This window comes from Panthera leo, chromosome D4 (assembly GCF_018350215.1).
Source record: "Panthera leo isolate Ple1 chromosome D4, P.leo_Ple1_pat1.1, whole genome shotgun sequence".
Classification (NCBI taxonomy): domain Eukaryota; kingdom Metazoa; phylum Chordata; class Mammalia; order Carnivora; family Felidae; genus Panthera; species Panthera leo.
This window is the reverse complement of record NC_056691.1, coordinates 16,807,933-16,824,322: the sequence shown is the minus strand read 5'-3', so window position 1 is coordinate 16,824,322 and position 16,390 is coordinate 16,807,933. Positions and strand designations below refer to the sequence as shown.

General features: G+C 39.5%; 1 protein-coding gene across 1 annotated transcript in view; it reads left to right on the top strand.

Moving 5' to 3' along the window:
* TRPM6 (transient receptor potential cation channel subfamily M member 6) overlaps positions 1–16,390 on the top strand; it is a 201,257-nt gene that overhangs the window by 130,011 nt on the left and 54,856 nt on the right. The window contains exons 23-28 of the mRNA XM_042912014.1: positions 3,479–3,625; positions 6,342–6,470; positions 7,822–8,073; positions 9,686–9,860; positions 10,065–10,179; positions 14,059–14,252. Coding sequence (XP_042767948.1) covers positions 3,479–3,625; positions 6,342–6,470; positions 7,822–8,073; positions 9,686–9,860; positions 10,065–10,179; positions 14,059–14,252 — 1,012 coding nt within the window. The remainder of the gene's footprint in view (positions 1–3,478; positions 3,626–6,341; positions 6,471–7,821; positions 8,074–9,685; positions 9,861–10,064; positions 10,180–14,058; positions 14,253–16,390) is intronic.

Genomic DNA, 16,390 nt, shown 5'->3' with positions numbered 1-16,390 from the left:
TCATTCTCAAAGGGGAACTCTTAGAGTAGGAAGTCCTTCCTTAAGTGGCAATTAACTGTGCTCTTAACATTGAAAAATATGGTACATTCTCACAATTCCCTGAAAAATTAAACTTTGGCTGTACTGTAGTGGTTCTGTTTATAACAATTGCCCACCTGGATGCTTTGGACATGGCCATATCAATTTATCAACTAAATTAATATTTAATGGCCACCTCCCATGTGCCAGATAAGATACAATGTTCTGGGGACACTGCATGGTGGCTTCTGCCACCATGGGGCTTATAATCAGGCAGAGTACCCGCGATACCTCAGCATTATTCAATTTAAAGCATTTATTAAAAAATGCTTCAAATTTTCCCTGTTCTGAATGGATTATAATCATAGTAACAATGTTCTCTTGTCTATGAATTTAACTAGAGCAATAGTTTTTGATTACCTGCTTTGCGTTTGGAATTTTGCTAGGCAGAGAGTCAGCATTTGATGAGACGGTAAGATTTCACACTGCTGATTAAATATAATATGCTTGATTAGTGGAAGAACACAATTTGTGTTCTATATTTTGGGAGAAAAGTGAAGACAGTTAGCTGCTCTTTTAGCAGGTCTTTGTAGTTTGTCCTTGTGGTAATAGTGGGTGATGATGAATATAACGAAAGTACCACCGGTAATAGGAAAAGGAAGGCCATCATTCTGAAGCTGTGTAGATTCACCCACTGCATCTGCTTCATGAGGTTTTATAAAAGTCCTTACTGAAGTCTCTACAGGTAAAATAACTTTGCCATCAGAAGTTTAATCTATCTAGCTGCTAGCCCTTTGAAAGCATGACTTTTGATGACAGGAGCTTTCTTAGGAACAAATTATGGCAAGATGGCAGAATGCCTTAACTAGAAGAAGAAGATTCTTCTCATCTGGTGTTAGTCAGTGAGGATTGGAGATTGGTGGCGGCTTCGTGAATGAGGTAGTGTTTAAGATGGACTTATGTGGAAATAGCATTTCTGTGGAAGGACAGATAGTAGGTAGGGGCCCAGAGGCAGGAATTGCAAGGCATATGTCAAACATCATATGTTCCTTGGCTTGGCTAGAGTCCAGGTTATAGTGGATATGGGACAAGGAGGAAATATTTGTGGGTATGGCTGGGAAAGTAGATTGAGGCTAGATCATGGAGACCCTTGTATATCCTATGAGGGAATGTGGTATTTTTTCTGTAGGTAATGGAGACCCCGTGGATGTATGTGATACAGTAGCAAGATGCTCTGACCATTAGGAAAATTATTCTGCCTCCAGCGTAGAGGATGACGTGGCAAGAAGATAGGCCGAAAACAGGGAGAACATAGCTTGGCGTAACCATCCAGATGAGGAGGATTACGGGCTTTGGCCAGAGTTAGTAGCAATGGGCATAGAGAGGAAAAGAGAAATCTTAAGTGAAGAATCAAATAGAGTTTGAACATGGGGCATGAATGAAAGGGAGGTAGCAAATACGACCCAGAAGTTGATGGTTAAAACGAGGGCATCTTGAAAGGATATGGGAATATTTGGAAAAGGAGCAGGTTTGGAAGGAGAAAGAGGAGTTTAGTTCTTAGACACGTTGATAAACTACAATGAAAAAATGTTTTCGAAAGTTGAACAATAATGAATTTGATCAGACCATCATTAAGTGGGGAAGATGATAGTAATACAATGGAAAATAGGTATGAATTTTAGTAGAGTTGATTGTTGTAGTTATAATTTTATCCTGTGTGCCTGCTGATAGCAGATTCCTTTGAGAGAAAGAGAAAGAGGAGGGAGAGAGGACAGGGGAGAGGGGAGAGGAAAGGGGGAGAGGAAGGGGGAGAGAGAGACCATTTGATTGATGATATTGAGATTTGAATAGAAAAAAAGTTAGCTAAGTGAAACATTTTTATGTTTACCTTCTTGTAAGGGTGCAGGAAGGAAAGTCCTGAATCTGAATTTATATTCTCACATTGTCTTCCTCATGGTAGTTGGGTGTCTTTGAATTCAACTTAGAGAGAGGCCCAATTAGGGCTTTATAACGCATACCAACTTGTCAAGAGTAAGTAAGACCTAATGAGAAATTCCTAGAAAAAAATAATAAGAGAGATTATTTACTCACAAAGTCATTACTTAAATTGCTTTCTGGGGTCTTCTTAAAGTGGTACTGATGTCATTAAAATCACAGTAAATGATGACTTTTCTTATTGGCTCTAAGCTATTTTAACTCTGGGCTGGTCCGAACCTGTTAGGAACCAGATCAGTTCCTATACTTTTAAGTCACAACCCCAATTTCATTGCCCAAAGTGATGTGAATGACAGCCATCAATCAGACACTGAGATAACCCGTCTAGAAGCCAGAAGCCTCAAAAATTACATTTTCTCAATTTTATGGACATTTCAAGCAACACTTCGTTTATTCCTTGTCTTGTAAAATCATACCAGTCTTGCAGGTGTGACAACTAGAGAGAGATCTTTGGTGGATAGGATGAGAAACGTACTTGTCAAAGAAGCATCAGAGAACATGGCTTTCTTTTCATTTAATATTTTTTAAAGTCACAAAAGGAATGCATTTCCTGTTTAAAAATTAGGACCACACAGACCTTTATAGAGTAGGGTGACATCTCTTTGCTTCTCTTTTACCACTCCTAAGTTCCCTCTTCCCCAAAACAACCAGGCTACAAGTAATGCTTTCGTTTCTTTTCAGTTCTTTCCCCCCGCTTTTTACAAGGCTTTTATCCTGTGTGCACACCTGTGTAGTCACGGTCATACATACCCTTGTCTGCCACACGGATGCTTATTGCTTATCACCTACAAGGGTTAACCCCTTTGGACTGACACATACGTTGTAAGAAACTGGTGAAAGATTTGATGCTTTCCTTGGAAATATTTGCACGTACAACACAAATGCTGGCGTATAGTTGCAGGAGGATTCAAGGAACCCTGGAAGCTCAGAGAGTCCGTGGACTTTAGGCACAGCACCCCTGCCATCAATGAGGGCTACATGTCTGCTATCAAAGCCAAAATTCTAAAACTCATGCTGTGCCCAACTTTCCTAGGACTTGGGAAATACATCATCGATGGGTGTCTATTTTGTCTTCCTCTATTATGGAGATAGTTGTATTATCTGTTAATGATTTCAGGGGAGTGTTACGATATCGTTAGGTTTCAAAATACTGACAAAGGAGGTTAAGCAGAATAGGAGCAGCGACCACTTTTAAACCCTTGGAACTACTCTTGGTCTGACTAGGTTTCATTATTGGATACTTGGCTTGCATTTCAGAGATCTCTTGGGCTCCTTCCCCAAAAGTCAGAGATTTATGCAATACATGTAGTTTTCTTTCCTCGCAAGACTAAGATTATAATTTGGCAGGTGGGTGCCCAATTAATTTCTAATGTATTATATTCATAAATAGTTATATATTTTGGATGTTTGCAAATATCAGTATTTTAGTTAAGGCTCTGACAATAAATGATTATTTATTTTGCAGAAAGACCGTGATTTGGAGAGAGGCCCTGATGAGAAACTAGATGAAAATCAGCACCTTGATTTAAAGAGTGGTCCCCAAAGCCTCCCATGGACCAGGAAAATCTATGAGTTCTACAATGCTCCAATTGTCAAGTTTTGGTTTTATACGGTTGGTCTCATTGCAGCAATTAAAAATAGGCTTCATGATGGTCAATAGTTAATGATGATTTTGATAATGATATGCCTGGTTTGCCAACTTGTGATACAATGTAGAAGTGCGATAAGAAAAAAAAAATGAGGGGAATCACAGAGGAGGTAGGAGAGAAGATTGGAGGGAGGTGAGGACAGGTTGTAGCAAATCTCTCTTACTATGGGAGTAAAAGAACAAGAATTTTCTTCTTTCCTGAGCGCTTCCTATTAGCTCTGCTGGGACTGAGCCTGTGAAACTTTGTGGAACAGCCAATTAACAGTAGTGGTTGTAGAATTAAGTGATGGCTGTAGATCCTTTTCTCATCTTGGGCAAAGAAATCAAGCAGTTGAGTTGTTTTTTTATTTGTAGGTGTAATGTGTAATATGAACAAAAAATGCAAAGTGTTTGCTTTTTGTCTTCAATCACATATGATTATAAATATAGAGAGAATAATAAAACTTTATTTTATTTTATTTCATTTCATTTCACTTCATTTCATTTCATTTCATTTTCCTCTTCTGACACCCCCGTCCGCCTTGGAGGACAATGACGTTGCAGAAGTTAATTTTATAAATAAATAATACATTTAATGTTGATAGTAGTGATACAGAGAAATCATTAACTGCACTTTAAATGTAATGAGTGCTTTTCACATTTATTTAATAACATTTATTTTTCTAATGCTTACTTATACTTTAAATTGCTCCTGGCCAAGACTGTGTATTTCTGAAACATTTGAAGTGCGATTATAAAAGGGCACTTATCTAAATGTGTTACATTGCAAAATATTTACTTGCCCATCCAAACGTGTATTTCATATACTTATTAAATATGTACATAGTTCCGCTTTCAAAAATCAAATCTTCCTTCAAATGATGAGGTTTCACCATTTTTTGTGAATGTGTAACAAAATATCCCAAAGTCTCTGATAGTAGCTTTGAGAGACTTTTAGCCATAGTCATGTCATTGAGAAAAAAATATTCAGTGTTTCTGTTCTTGGAAATCTCCAGCCGATGAACTCTTAGGGACAGGAGTAAAGCTAAGCAAACAGAACAGCAACAACACATAGTTAACAGACAAATGGAACAAATTAGCCACCTGGGTCTGCCCCCCCATAATGGACAGTGTTAGCAGTGAACACAGACGTTCTTGACTTGATGTCACATGGCTCGGTTATGATGTGCGTGTTTTACTGAAGCAGTGTCTTGTTATAAATGTGATGATGAAGAAGAAAAAAATGTAACATTTTTGGATCTTTTAAGAGTTGCAAAGAAAGAAAGTATCAGGGGGCAATATTACCAGTATCTATGGTGATTTAGTGTTTGGTCATCATGAAGCCAATGACAAAAAGGAAAAAAAAAGATTACTTGATAGAACAAATTTATTTAAATTATGTGTCTAAGTGGTCACCAAACATGCTTAGACTTTGAGGAATAAACTTCAAGAAATATAGAATTAACAGAATTTGCCTTAACTTTCTTATGTGCTTGCTTTTCTAAACTCTTTATCTCATAGGCAGCAGTACCCACCGTGCCTTCCCCAAATACCACCCATTGTATATACAATGACTACTGTGTAGTTAGAAGGGGTTTTGGCCATTCTCTGCATAGAACTCTACTGGGAGGGTAATGTACCAAGCTTAGGTAGAGCTCAGAAAGATCTGAAAATAGAGATTCAGGTTAAAGTAATATGATTCACTTCCTTGAGAATGAAAATGAGCGCACGCACACACACGCACACACACACACACACACACACACACACACACACGTCCCTCGCTATTGATCTGGGGCTTTAATACATCTGTCGATCAGCTAGCACTACGTATTGTCACTGAAGCCATTAAAAGAACTGCATGGTCTCATGCATTGTTGGTGATTATGGAAACTGGTAATGCCTTTCTGATGGGCAATTTAGTAGCATTGTCACGGGTTTAAATGTGTATGCCCAGTGATTCTACTTCTGGGAATATATCTTAAGATAATAAGAACGTTGGAAAAGATTACAAAGCTATTAATCCCTATGTGTCTATATACGTGTGTGCTTAGTGTGTCTTAATTTTTTGAAGATATTGGAAATCTAGGTTTAATATATATAGTTAAAAATGAAACATGCATTTCTTGAATGTCTACCATGTGTTAGTTTGAGTGCTGAAGATAAAAATGTGAACAGTCTTTCACTACAAGGACTCACAGTTGGACGATACTTTCCCGCTAACCAGGATGTTTTTATCAACATAAAATAAAACTCCCAGCAGAAGCTAATGTCACATTTTATTACATTCGAAAATGGACAGCTACTGATACTGCTCCTTGGTGTACTCGGGGCACGTGTTTTCTATGCTTACAGGGAGGGGAAAGTGTATGATTCTCTCTCGCTTTGTCGTTAGCCTGACGGTGTCCATGTCGCCATGGGCCGGGTTCCAGAAATTCTGGTCAGGAGCCAACAAGATGAGACAGTGCCCCCTTCCATGCATTTGGGAACAGCTGTCTTCATTGCTTTCATTAAATTCTGGCATAGAAAACTGTACATTCTTGTACTTTCCTTGAAATCAGGTTCTGCGTAAACGGAAGTTATATTTCCATGTTATCATGTTGAAGTTCCTTTGTGTCTCTGCTTGGCTCGGTTTGTGTCTACTTGGCATTCTCCATTACGACTCTCACTCATGTCCAGGGAATGTGTGTCCCCCTCATAGATGGCATATTTGGCATTCCTCATGCTGTTCACTTACACTGTGTTGGTGGAGATGCAGCCCCGGCCCAGCGTGCAAGAGTGGCTTGTTATCATTTATATCTTCACCAATGCCATTGAGAAGGTCAGGGAGGTGAGTCGTCCCTTCTACCTTTGTCTTCTCCACCTCTAGGAAGAGGTGTTTTGGGCTCGTGATGAAAACGGACAGATACAGCAAGGGTGGGGGCGAGACAGGCAATGCTGATCCTGATTTGCTTGGGATAGAGAGGGTATTTAGGGGAAGATCTCTGATCTCAACCCTTAATCCTTGCCAAAGACTTTCTGCTGGTTGCTGCTCTTTGAAAGCAGTTATTTTTAAAGACGTCCAAGTGTGTTTATCCGTCTTAGAGTGAGGCTATCTAATTGTTGTTAGACCCTCCAACTGTTTGATTTCCCAGAAGGTTTTTTTCTTTTTAATTAGATTGATTTTTGTAGCCTACCATTACTGTACCTTGTCAGCCTCACTTTACAGTAGGCAAATAAGTGGCCAGAGTTGTGCAATAAGGAAAGAATTCATTGATGGCTTTTGAGTTATTTTCCTAAACACCTTTGAAAATTGAAACTGAAAATCCCTGAGGCAAGTAGTCCAAAAGACAAAACAAAACTTTCATTTTTGGTTTTGCAAGCGAGTCGCTTAAAAAAACCCCCGAGGTAACATTCACGCAGTTTTAACTATAATCATATGCAGCTATAAACTTTGTTTTACATGTCAGTGTATATGTGTCTCTATGTATATGCATTCACATACATTCGTTTTGTCCTGGAGCTAATATGATGAACACTGTATACTAAATGAATGTATTCTTAGTAATTATACCTGTATCGCCTGCTAGTCAGTATCGTGGAGTTTATAGAAAACAATTCAGGAGAAAAACCTCTGAATGCCACCATTTTTTATGCTTCGGGAAAAATAAGTTTATGACTTTACGTTTGAATTTGTCTGATATTCTTTTGCAGGGGTCATTTCTTACACTAGTGACTTCTAATGTGGCATTCTTAGTGATTTGTCAACGACTCACTAAGTAGTGGTAGCAGGACTCGATTACAGGATTCCTTGGTTTCAAACCAGTTTCCTCTGTACTGGCTCTCCCTCATGAAAACAGAAAGGTAGCTGTAATAGATCCACTGTAATACTGAGTTTTTAAATGTCTTGGTGGCCCCCTGTGTTAGCTTAGGATTAATGAAAGCTAGGAAAGCGTATTCTTTTTTGTTTTTTCTCTGGTTTGTTTTTCAAATAGCTGGTGACATTAAAACACATTTATAGAATCGTTTTAATAATTCATTGGCGAAGGATAACTGAAGGCTCTAAAATACCCTTGTGATCTAAGGTTTGGTGGGGTTCAAATTATTCTCTAAGCCAGCAACTGATGTACCAAAGAACAGTATTATGAGCCCCTTGGGTCACACTCCATTCTTTAAATTTCCCTCTTTCTTTCTTCTTTTAGGTCTGTATTTCCGAACCTGGGAAGTTTACTCAAAAGGTGAAGGTATGGATTAGTGAGTACTGGAACCTAATAGAAACTGTGGCTATTGGCCTGTTTTCAGTTGGTTTTGGCCTTCGGTGGGGCGACCCTCCTTTGCACACAGCGGGAAGACTAATCTACTGCATAGACATCATATTCTGGTTCTCACGGCTCCTGGACTTCTTTGCCGTGAATCAACACGTAGGTCCATATGTGACCATGATTGCAAAAATGGTGAGTACGATCTGTTTGTGTGTTCTGGGGTCCTTTTTAATGACTTTACCTACTTTCATGGTTCACATCCAGTAGTTTAACCTTTAGAATTGTTTATAGAAGCACAGACATCGAGCTCATGTCGTCTCTGCTTTCTTTATAACCACAAACTCCTATTTAACAAATGTCCTTGCAGAGTATATTGGGTGGTTGCTTCGGAGACTCCACTCATTAGCCTTTTGGTTACGGCCAGAAGATATGATTGAATCAAATGTGTCTCTGAGCACAGTGATTCTCGAAGGTCAGATTTGTGTGAGGCTACCACCAGCAATATTTTCTGCTAACACTTTCAATGCATCTTTTTATCTCCTCACCCCCGGCCAACTCTTAAGTAGTACGCGTTATGGGCTACACTATGTTCTAAGTATTTGTACCTATTAACTCATTTAATCTTCAAAACAACGTTATAAGATAGGAACTCTTACTGTTGTCCACAGTTTTCATACACGGAGATGGAGGTTAAGTAAATTTCCCCAGGGCATAAGTAGGGGAGTCAGGTTTCAAAGCTGGACCATCCGGCTCTGTCATCTGAGCCTGCTGTGCAGTTGGGTTAGCCTTCTCCAGCTGGCTTAGGGACCTGAGACCCACCCTCTAGGAAGTACTCTCCAGATCATCTTTGGCTTTTCCTTCTGGAATACTCACTGGCAGGGAAGGGGCAAGTTCTGGAGAGAGAAGGGCAGTGCTTGAGCAAAGGAGAACGGAAGAGGGAGAACCTCTAGGACTCCAAAGACAGATTTTTCTTTCTTTACACTTTTATTTAAATTTTTTTTTTCTTTATATTTTTAAACCAGAAATGTCCTCTGGTCTTGGTGGCATTGATATTTATCAGATAGGTTGTGCTGAGGTAACTGATACATCTCGGTGACTTAGCACAAGTTATTTCTCCCTAATGCAAAGTTTAATGAGTGTTCATGGGGGCTGAGCTCTACCCTATAACTCAGGGATCCAGAATCCTTTTATCTTGTGACGGTGCCATGTCAACATAACATGGATTCCAAGGTCTCCTGTGGTGGGGAATGAGAGGGATGGAGAAAGTTTAACAGCTTTTAACTGTTCTGGGCAGGAATTAAAATAACTCACCGCCACTCCACAGGCTATCGGTTAGAATAGGTCATATGGTACCAGCTTTGTGGAAGGGAGGCTAAGAAATTCAGAGGAGCTCATGAAATACTCATGAAATAAGTGAACAAAAGGGTTGAATTGATGTACATTTAGTAAGTGAAATGAACACGACCTGATCCATTTCTCAGTCTCTAATCGATTCCCGAAGATAACCTTAGGGATAAGGGCTCCTTTGACCAATTTGAATACTCCCTATTTTTTGTTTAAGCACAGATTCTTCACCCTCAACACATCTATGTTTTTAGACAGACATTGACATGAAACATGCTACGGCAGAGAGAAGGAAATGGTTTAGCCAAAGGAAACCCAGCTAGTCATGGACTACGGCATTTTGGTCAATGACTAGACAGTCTTAATACTGGGAGGTGTGATTATGAATGCTGCTGGTGTTTGATTTGTTCTAAATTTAAAATCAGAGGTAAAGTTCTGGTTGTGCTGTGTTATTTTGCAGACCGCAAACATGTTCTACATTGTGATCATGATGGCCATCGTCCTGCTGAGCTTTGGAGTGGCACGCAAGGCCATTCTTTCACCAAAGCAACCGCCATCTTGGAGCCTTGCTCGAGATATTGTATTTGAGCCATACTGGATGATATATGGAGAAGTCTATGCTTCAGATATAGATGGTGTGTTGGGGATTTTGGCATCGTTCAGAAATCAAGCCCTTGTAGATACTCAGAGTAAAAAAACAATCTGGAAAATATTCATCTGGATCTTAAAGATGTCAAAAATTTATGGTATTCTGCTAAGTTAATGTGATAAATATTTGTGTCGAACCGTAGGACTGTGATTCATCTTATCTCTCATTCTGTTAAATTCTTTATTTGTAGTTTGTGCAAGCCATCCGTCTTGCCCTCCTGGTTCTTTTCTTACTCCGTTCCTCCAAGCTGTCTACCTCTTCGTGCAGTATATCATCATGGTGAACCTGTTGATTGCTTTTTTCAAGTAGGTTATTTTAGTTAAATATGGTTATTTTATTTAAATCAAAATGGGGGCAGTTGTTTTGAGTAGATTCTCATATTTTGGGTATGTAACCTTTGGTTTTTGTGTGTGCCATTTTCTCCCCCTTTTCATTATGGTTTCAAAACATGGGCATGAAACTACTGGTAGGAAGGGAAGAGAGCACAAGAAAAGGAAAAAAAAAAAACCCAATAAATGGAGAGAGTAATAAAAGCAGAATGAAAGGAGATCACGCATTGTAGTAAAGTATTAAGTTGGAATCACGGAAGAATAACTGTTGCTGAGATTAAAAGCTGACTGAGGGCTTCTTGATGACTTTTCGTTACTTGGCTCCAGTATGTCTTCCTCTTTGCTTCCTCTTGCTCCCTTTTCATTTCTTCTCGGTCTACTTTTCTGGATCATCTCCTTCTCCTCAACCTTTTCACCTTGGAACTTCCCTGGGTCCAAACCTTGCTCATCTTTTATTTACATTTCGTTTGGTGATCTTGGCCAGCTTCCTGTAATGCTGACAAATTCCAATTTGCATTTCCAGCCCGAATCTCTCCCTTGAACTGCAGTCTTACAGCTCCAACTGCCCCCTTATCTGCTACCGGTTGGATGTATAATAGAATTCTAAAAATTCTAAATGTCCACCTGATCTCCTCTCTTTGCCAGCATGTACTTACTCTACTTGTCATCTTTCTCAAATCTAGGGAGAAGACCACAAGTTTTCCATCAAATCTCCATTTCCCCAGTTGTTCAGATCAAAAGCCTTGGAGTCATTCTTAATGCTACTTATGTCTCTACCTCTAAACTGCCAGGGGCTCCTGTTGACTCTGCCTTCAAATAGATCATCAATCCAACCACCTCTTACCACCCCACTGCTACCGGAGAGCCTCCTACTTATTTCTCTGCTTCTGTCTTTGGCTCCTACATACTCTTATCAACAGTTGTCCCTAATGACTCTTTAAAGACATATGTCAGATGGTGTCACCACTCTGCTCCAAACCCTCAATGGTTCCCCATTTCACAATTCCTACCATGACCTAGAGAGCCCTGGTGAGTTGGTTTTCCTGCTGCTTTTAAAATCACACATCACACTACTCTTCCCTTAACCCTTTCCCCTCCAACCACACTGTCCCCCCCCCCCCCCCAACACACCCATAGGTTTTCAACCAGCACAGGTGTGTTTGCAGTTGCCGTTCCCTCTGCCTGGAGTGCTCTTCAGGTATCAGTGGGACCCATTCCCTCACCCCCTTCAAGCCTGTGCTCAAATGTTCCCTTTTTAATTAGACCTAACTTAAGGATGGCATTTGAAAGCGCACTGCCCTTTCCTTCAGCCATCTCTTTGCCTGGTCCCCCTTATTCTTCTTTCTTTGTACCCACTTGTGTATATACAAGTTTTATATTTTATATGTTTTTTTTTTCCTGTTTGTCTTTTTTGTCTACTGGAGTATAAGTGCCTCAAGGACAAGATATCGTATTGTCTTTTTTGCTGAAAAAATTTTCCCAAATACCAAAAAGAGTGCATAAATATATTTGTTCAATGGTTAAAAGAAATCAAGTGAAGTGATGGGAGGAAACTAGTATTTTTTGAATGCCTCGTTTATGCCAGGCAGTGTGCTTAGTATTTTATTCATTGATTACCCCACTGAAGAGGGCAATATAGAAGAAGAGAAACCAATGCAGTGGAATATAAGTAAAGAAAATAGGGAAGCAAAGGGCTGGAGGGGAGCAAAATAAATCAGAATACTAAAAAAATGACTATTGTTGCAAATATATGGGAAGATGTACCTTTCTGTTTGTTACAAGCTTATGTAACTGTCATCTGTTTTAGTTCCACCATTTTATAAATGTCTAACATATCCTGGTGTTTAGTTAGTATAGCTATTATTTATGACATTTCAAATAATATTTAGAGTGGGTATGAGATTTTTGCTTCTCAAAAATGGCAGGTGTCAAAAGAGAGGTTGAGAAATCCTCACATAGACAGTTGTCTCTCTCTAGAGATGGACAGCCTGAGGACCAATGAGCTGAGAAACCCCAGATATGACTACTTGTCCAGGTGCCCATTCTAAATTCTTCATAGCAAGAATTACAAAAAACTAAAACAAAAACAAAAAACAAAAAAACAAAAACAGACAAACAACCCCTCCCCCCCCACCACCCTGAAATACACTGTGAAGGTTCCCACCTGCTGGTGGACAGGCTGTAGTTACACTGGGAGTGACTGGCATTTAATCCTGGTGGTTCTCAAACCTGATGGTGCAGGAGAATCACCTGGAGGGCTTGCTGACACACAGATTGATGTTACGTCTCTGCTAGAGTTTCTGATTCAGTAGTTCTGGGCTAGGGCCCATGAATTTACATTTTTGACATGTCCTCAGGTGATGCGAATGCTGTGGTTCAGACCACACTTTGAGAACTATGTTAAAACCCAGTTTTCTATCTTTTGGGGCACCTGGGTGGCTCAATTAGTTAAGTGTCCGACTCTTGATTTCAGTTCAGGCCATGATCTCATGGTCGTGAGATTGAGCCCCACATCGGGTTCCGCACCGATAGAACAGAGCCTGCTTAGGATTCTCTCTGTACCCACCCCCTTCTCACAAAACCAAAGCAAACCCAGTTTTTTCTTTCTTTCTTTCTTTCTTTCTTTCTTTCTTTCTTTCTTTCTTTCTTTCTTTCTTTTTTTAATTTAATTTTTTATTTTTAAAAATTTCCGTCCAATTTAGTTAGCATATAGTGAAACAATGATTTCAGGAGTAGATTCCTTAACGCCCCTTACCCATTTAGCCCATCCCCCCTCCCACAGCCCCTCCAGCAACCCTCAGTTTGTTCTCCATATTTATGAGTCTCTTCTGCCAAACCCAGTTTTCTATCTTTCCATCATCTACTTTATGGACTCTGTGAAACTTCCCCCTCCCTCTTATTCTGAGCTGGCTTTCTCCAGGATAGTTCTGGTTCCTTCTTTTTATGATCGCTCACATTTAGGGCTGCCTGTCTTTTTATTGGCTAATTTCTCCTGTCCTACTCAAGTGCCACTTTGCCATCTTTCTCTATAAAAGCCAAACTTTATATTAGCCTGAGCGGAATGTTAAGGTAGACATTCCATTGTGTCCTCTCCCCATACCTATCGTGTTATAGACTTAAAGTTAAGTAATTAGGGATGATATGGTGTTTTGGAGTAAGTGTACCACCTACCACCACTTCATGGACAGTTCCATAATATCAGTATTTACCCTAGTATCTACATATTAAAATTAATGTAATTAAAGGGATCATCTAAGGTAGCCTATTGATAAGGGATTATCTTCATTGTAAAGTTAATCTAAGTAATTTTGTTTAGTTTCTACATAGAAGGTGCCCTTATTGATTATTTTAGGGTGAATTCATTTTTCTTCCCTGTCGCTTCTTCATTACCGTTCTTTCCTTTGGGTGCGTTTTAACTAGGATTATTCTATCAGTTCTCATGTTTGACATGAGGAGAATCTCTTCATAAGGCTGATAATAGAGAGAAACATTAACAGTAGTTACTGTGAATGGTGAATTATGGACTGAAAAGAACTTCTTATGTGAGAAGAGATGGTGTACCAAGAAGAGTGTAAAGTTTCAGTTTCTGTTCATTGCATTTAAAACATTAGCATTTTCTCTCTGATTGTCATTCCTATTTTTTGTTTATTCTGATTAGCATATTTTACTGTAGAAGGTGATTAATGTATCTTTTTGGGTAGAAGAAGAATCACAAAGGCAATGGATATGATTTTTATTGGCTAAGGCTGGGAAGGTCAGGTGAACCAATCAAAAAGTTGGGAAGTAGAGAAAGGATCTGTGATGTTTCAGGATGCCATATTAACAAGTTATCCCTGTCTTAACTACAACTTGCAGTAACGTTTACGTGGATATGAAATCCATTTCCAATAAACTATGGAAGTACAATCGCTATCGCTACATCATGACTTATCACAAGAAGCCTTGGCTGCCACCACCTTTCATCCTGCTGAGCCATGTGGGACTCCTCCTTCGCCGTCTTTGCCATCATCGAGCTCCAAACGACCAAGACGAGGGTGATGTTGGATTAAGTAAGTTTTCATCGGTGGGGCACTGGGATGAGAGTAAGAGTGGAGATCCAACGTGAAGACACGCTGGAACATTGTCAGTTAAATTCCGGGCACAGGATGCAAGGCTCTCAGACTTCACTGATGATCGAGTGTCTGCTAAGGACTTGGGTCTAAGTAAATAGAGGACCTGCATCTGAGTAAATACATTGATTCCATCATGTGGTTGTAGTACGTTTGCCAAGATTAACCGATACTTCGAAAGAAAGAAATGGGTAGGGACAAAATTTCCCCGTAAGTGTGCAAAGGCTTTCTGTCGCCTAGAAAACCTTGTTTTCTCTGCTTACTTGGAAAGGCATTAGAATAACTCCTAGGGAGTAGTCACAGTGACCCAGACTCATTTCCCTGTTGTGGAAGACAGGATTGACATAGAAAGGGATTACAAAAGGTCTTGTGGAGTAAGGGGGGAAGAGATAAGACAGCTTCACTTGTTAACCAGAGTCCTGATTCTCTGGTTCTCTAATCTACTGAGAATGGAGGTGATTCTGTATGAATGTTTCATTTTTCAAGAACAATTCAGGATGCGGAAATGTGGATTCTCATTTTTATATTTTTCTTTACTTTTCTCATGTATTTATGTATTTATTTATTTTGCAGTGCTTAAGTCTACATATTTTGAGAATCTCCTAGTTAATTTTGCTGATGCGTATCTTAACCTGCACGATATGACTGTCACACTAACTGTGATAATAGAACATTTCTTTTGTGGTTTTGCAGATCTTTTGGTAGTTCCTTTCAAGCAATTTCACAATTGGTGCCATGCCCATTTTTAGATAGTCCCTGAATATAAAGGAAACGGGTGGCATAAATCCACAATCCTTTATATCAATCCCTAAATCCAAAATACGCCTGAAAATGGAAAGCTTTTTTTCCCCCTTCTTACGTTAGAGACTCATTGGGATAAAAGAGGCTGATGGAACTAATGTGAAGCCATTTATTGTCTTTATCCCTTGTAGTGTGAATATTCATTGATTTTGCTGCAGAAATAATGTGTTGGATTTTCGGGTACTGCCCTAGCCTCAGTTAGGTATTTTACTGCATTTATGGTATATGTACTGTATTACCTTTCTAAATTGAGAAAAGGAAAATTCTGAATTCTAAAACACACTTGGTTCCAGGAGTTTCAGATAATGGATTGCGCACTATTTATACATTTCTATGGGCTTTTAGGGGGACAGGTGTCATTACAAGGTTGATAGGATGATATGCTTCTCTTCTTGCTGGTAATTGGCTCAGTGAAGTATTTTTCTCCTCTTGAGTCACTTCGGAGATTTATTTTTCTTTTCCATCCGCTGCCCCCAAGAGATTCAGACTTTATAAGGAAGCCAAAGCACAAATGAAGTTAATTTAAAGGTTTATAATGATACTTTAAATTTTAGGCTTCTAACAGAGAGCCGTCCCAGGCCTGTCCGTGAACCTGCTGCAAGTGAACAGTAGAATGTGGACCACCTGAGAGATCCTGGAATTGGCTGGGGTTCGGCCACATTTGGGGCTTGCCTTCATCTGGGCTTATAGGGTGATTCCGGTATATAACGAAAGTAAATTTGCCGAAGCATGGAGGTGTGTTCATTCTGACTTCCGGAAAATTCTTGAATTTTTCTGAAACTTCTTCCCATCCTGTTTTGAAGATCGTTTGCATTTGGGGCTGCAGTGCCACCTGGCGGAGAGTGACAAGAACGCTCCACACATGCAGGCTGCACCTGTCACTGGGATTGGTCCTTGGGTTGTTTGCTCTTAGGAATCCACAGAAAGATTAAATCATAACAACTGTAAAGTTCCTCATTCTTAAGAGATTCTTTGATGCAGACAGGCAGTTAGAGTTTGTGAGTGAGGATACTGTATTTTTTTTTTTTTTTAGTTCTGAGAGATTCTTTCATGCCATAAAATCAATATTTTTGCCTATTTTATTGGAAAATAATGGAATGTTTGCATTTCTAATAAGTTTGAGGGAACTCTAGTTTTTTCCCTAAGTTAAGTGATACCACTGAAGGAAGAGAATGCACCAATTTTTACCCTTTTTGCAAAACCATTTATATATTTTCCAAGTATTAGAAACCTGCTCAAGAGCTAATGTATTTTTCTGTTAGATCAGAGCGAGAGCC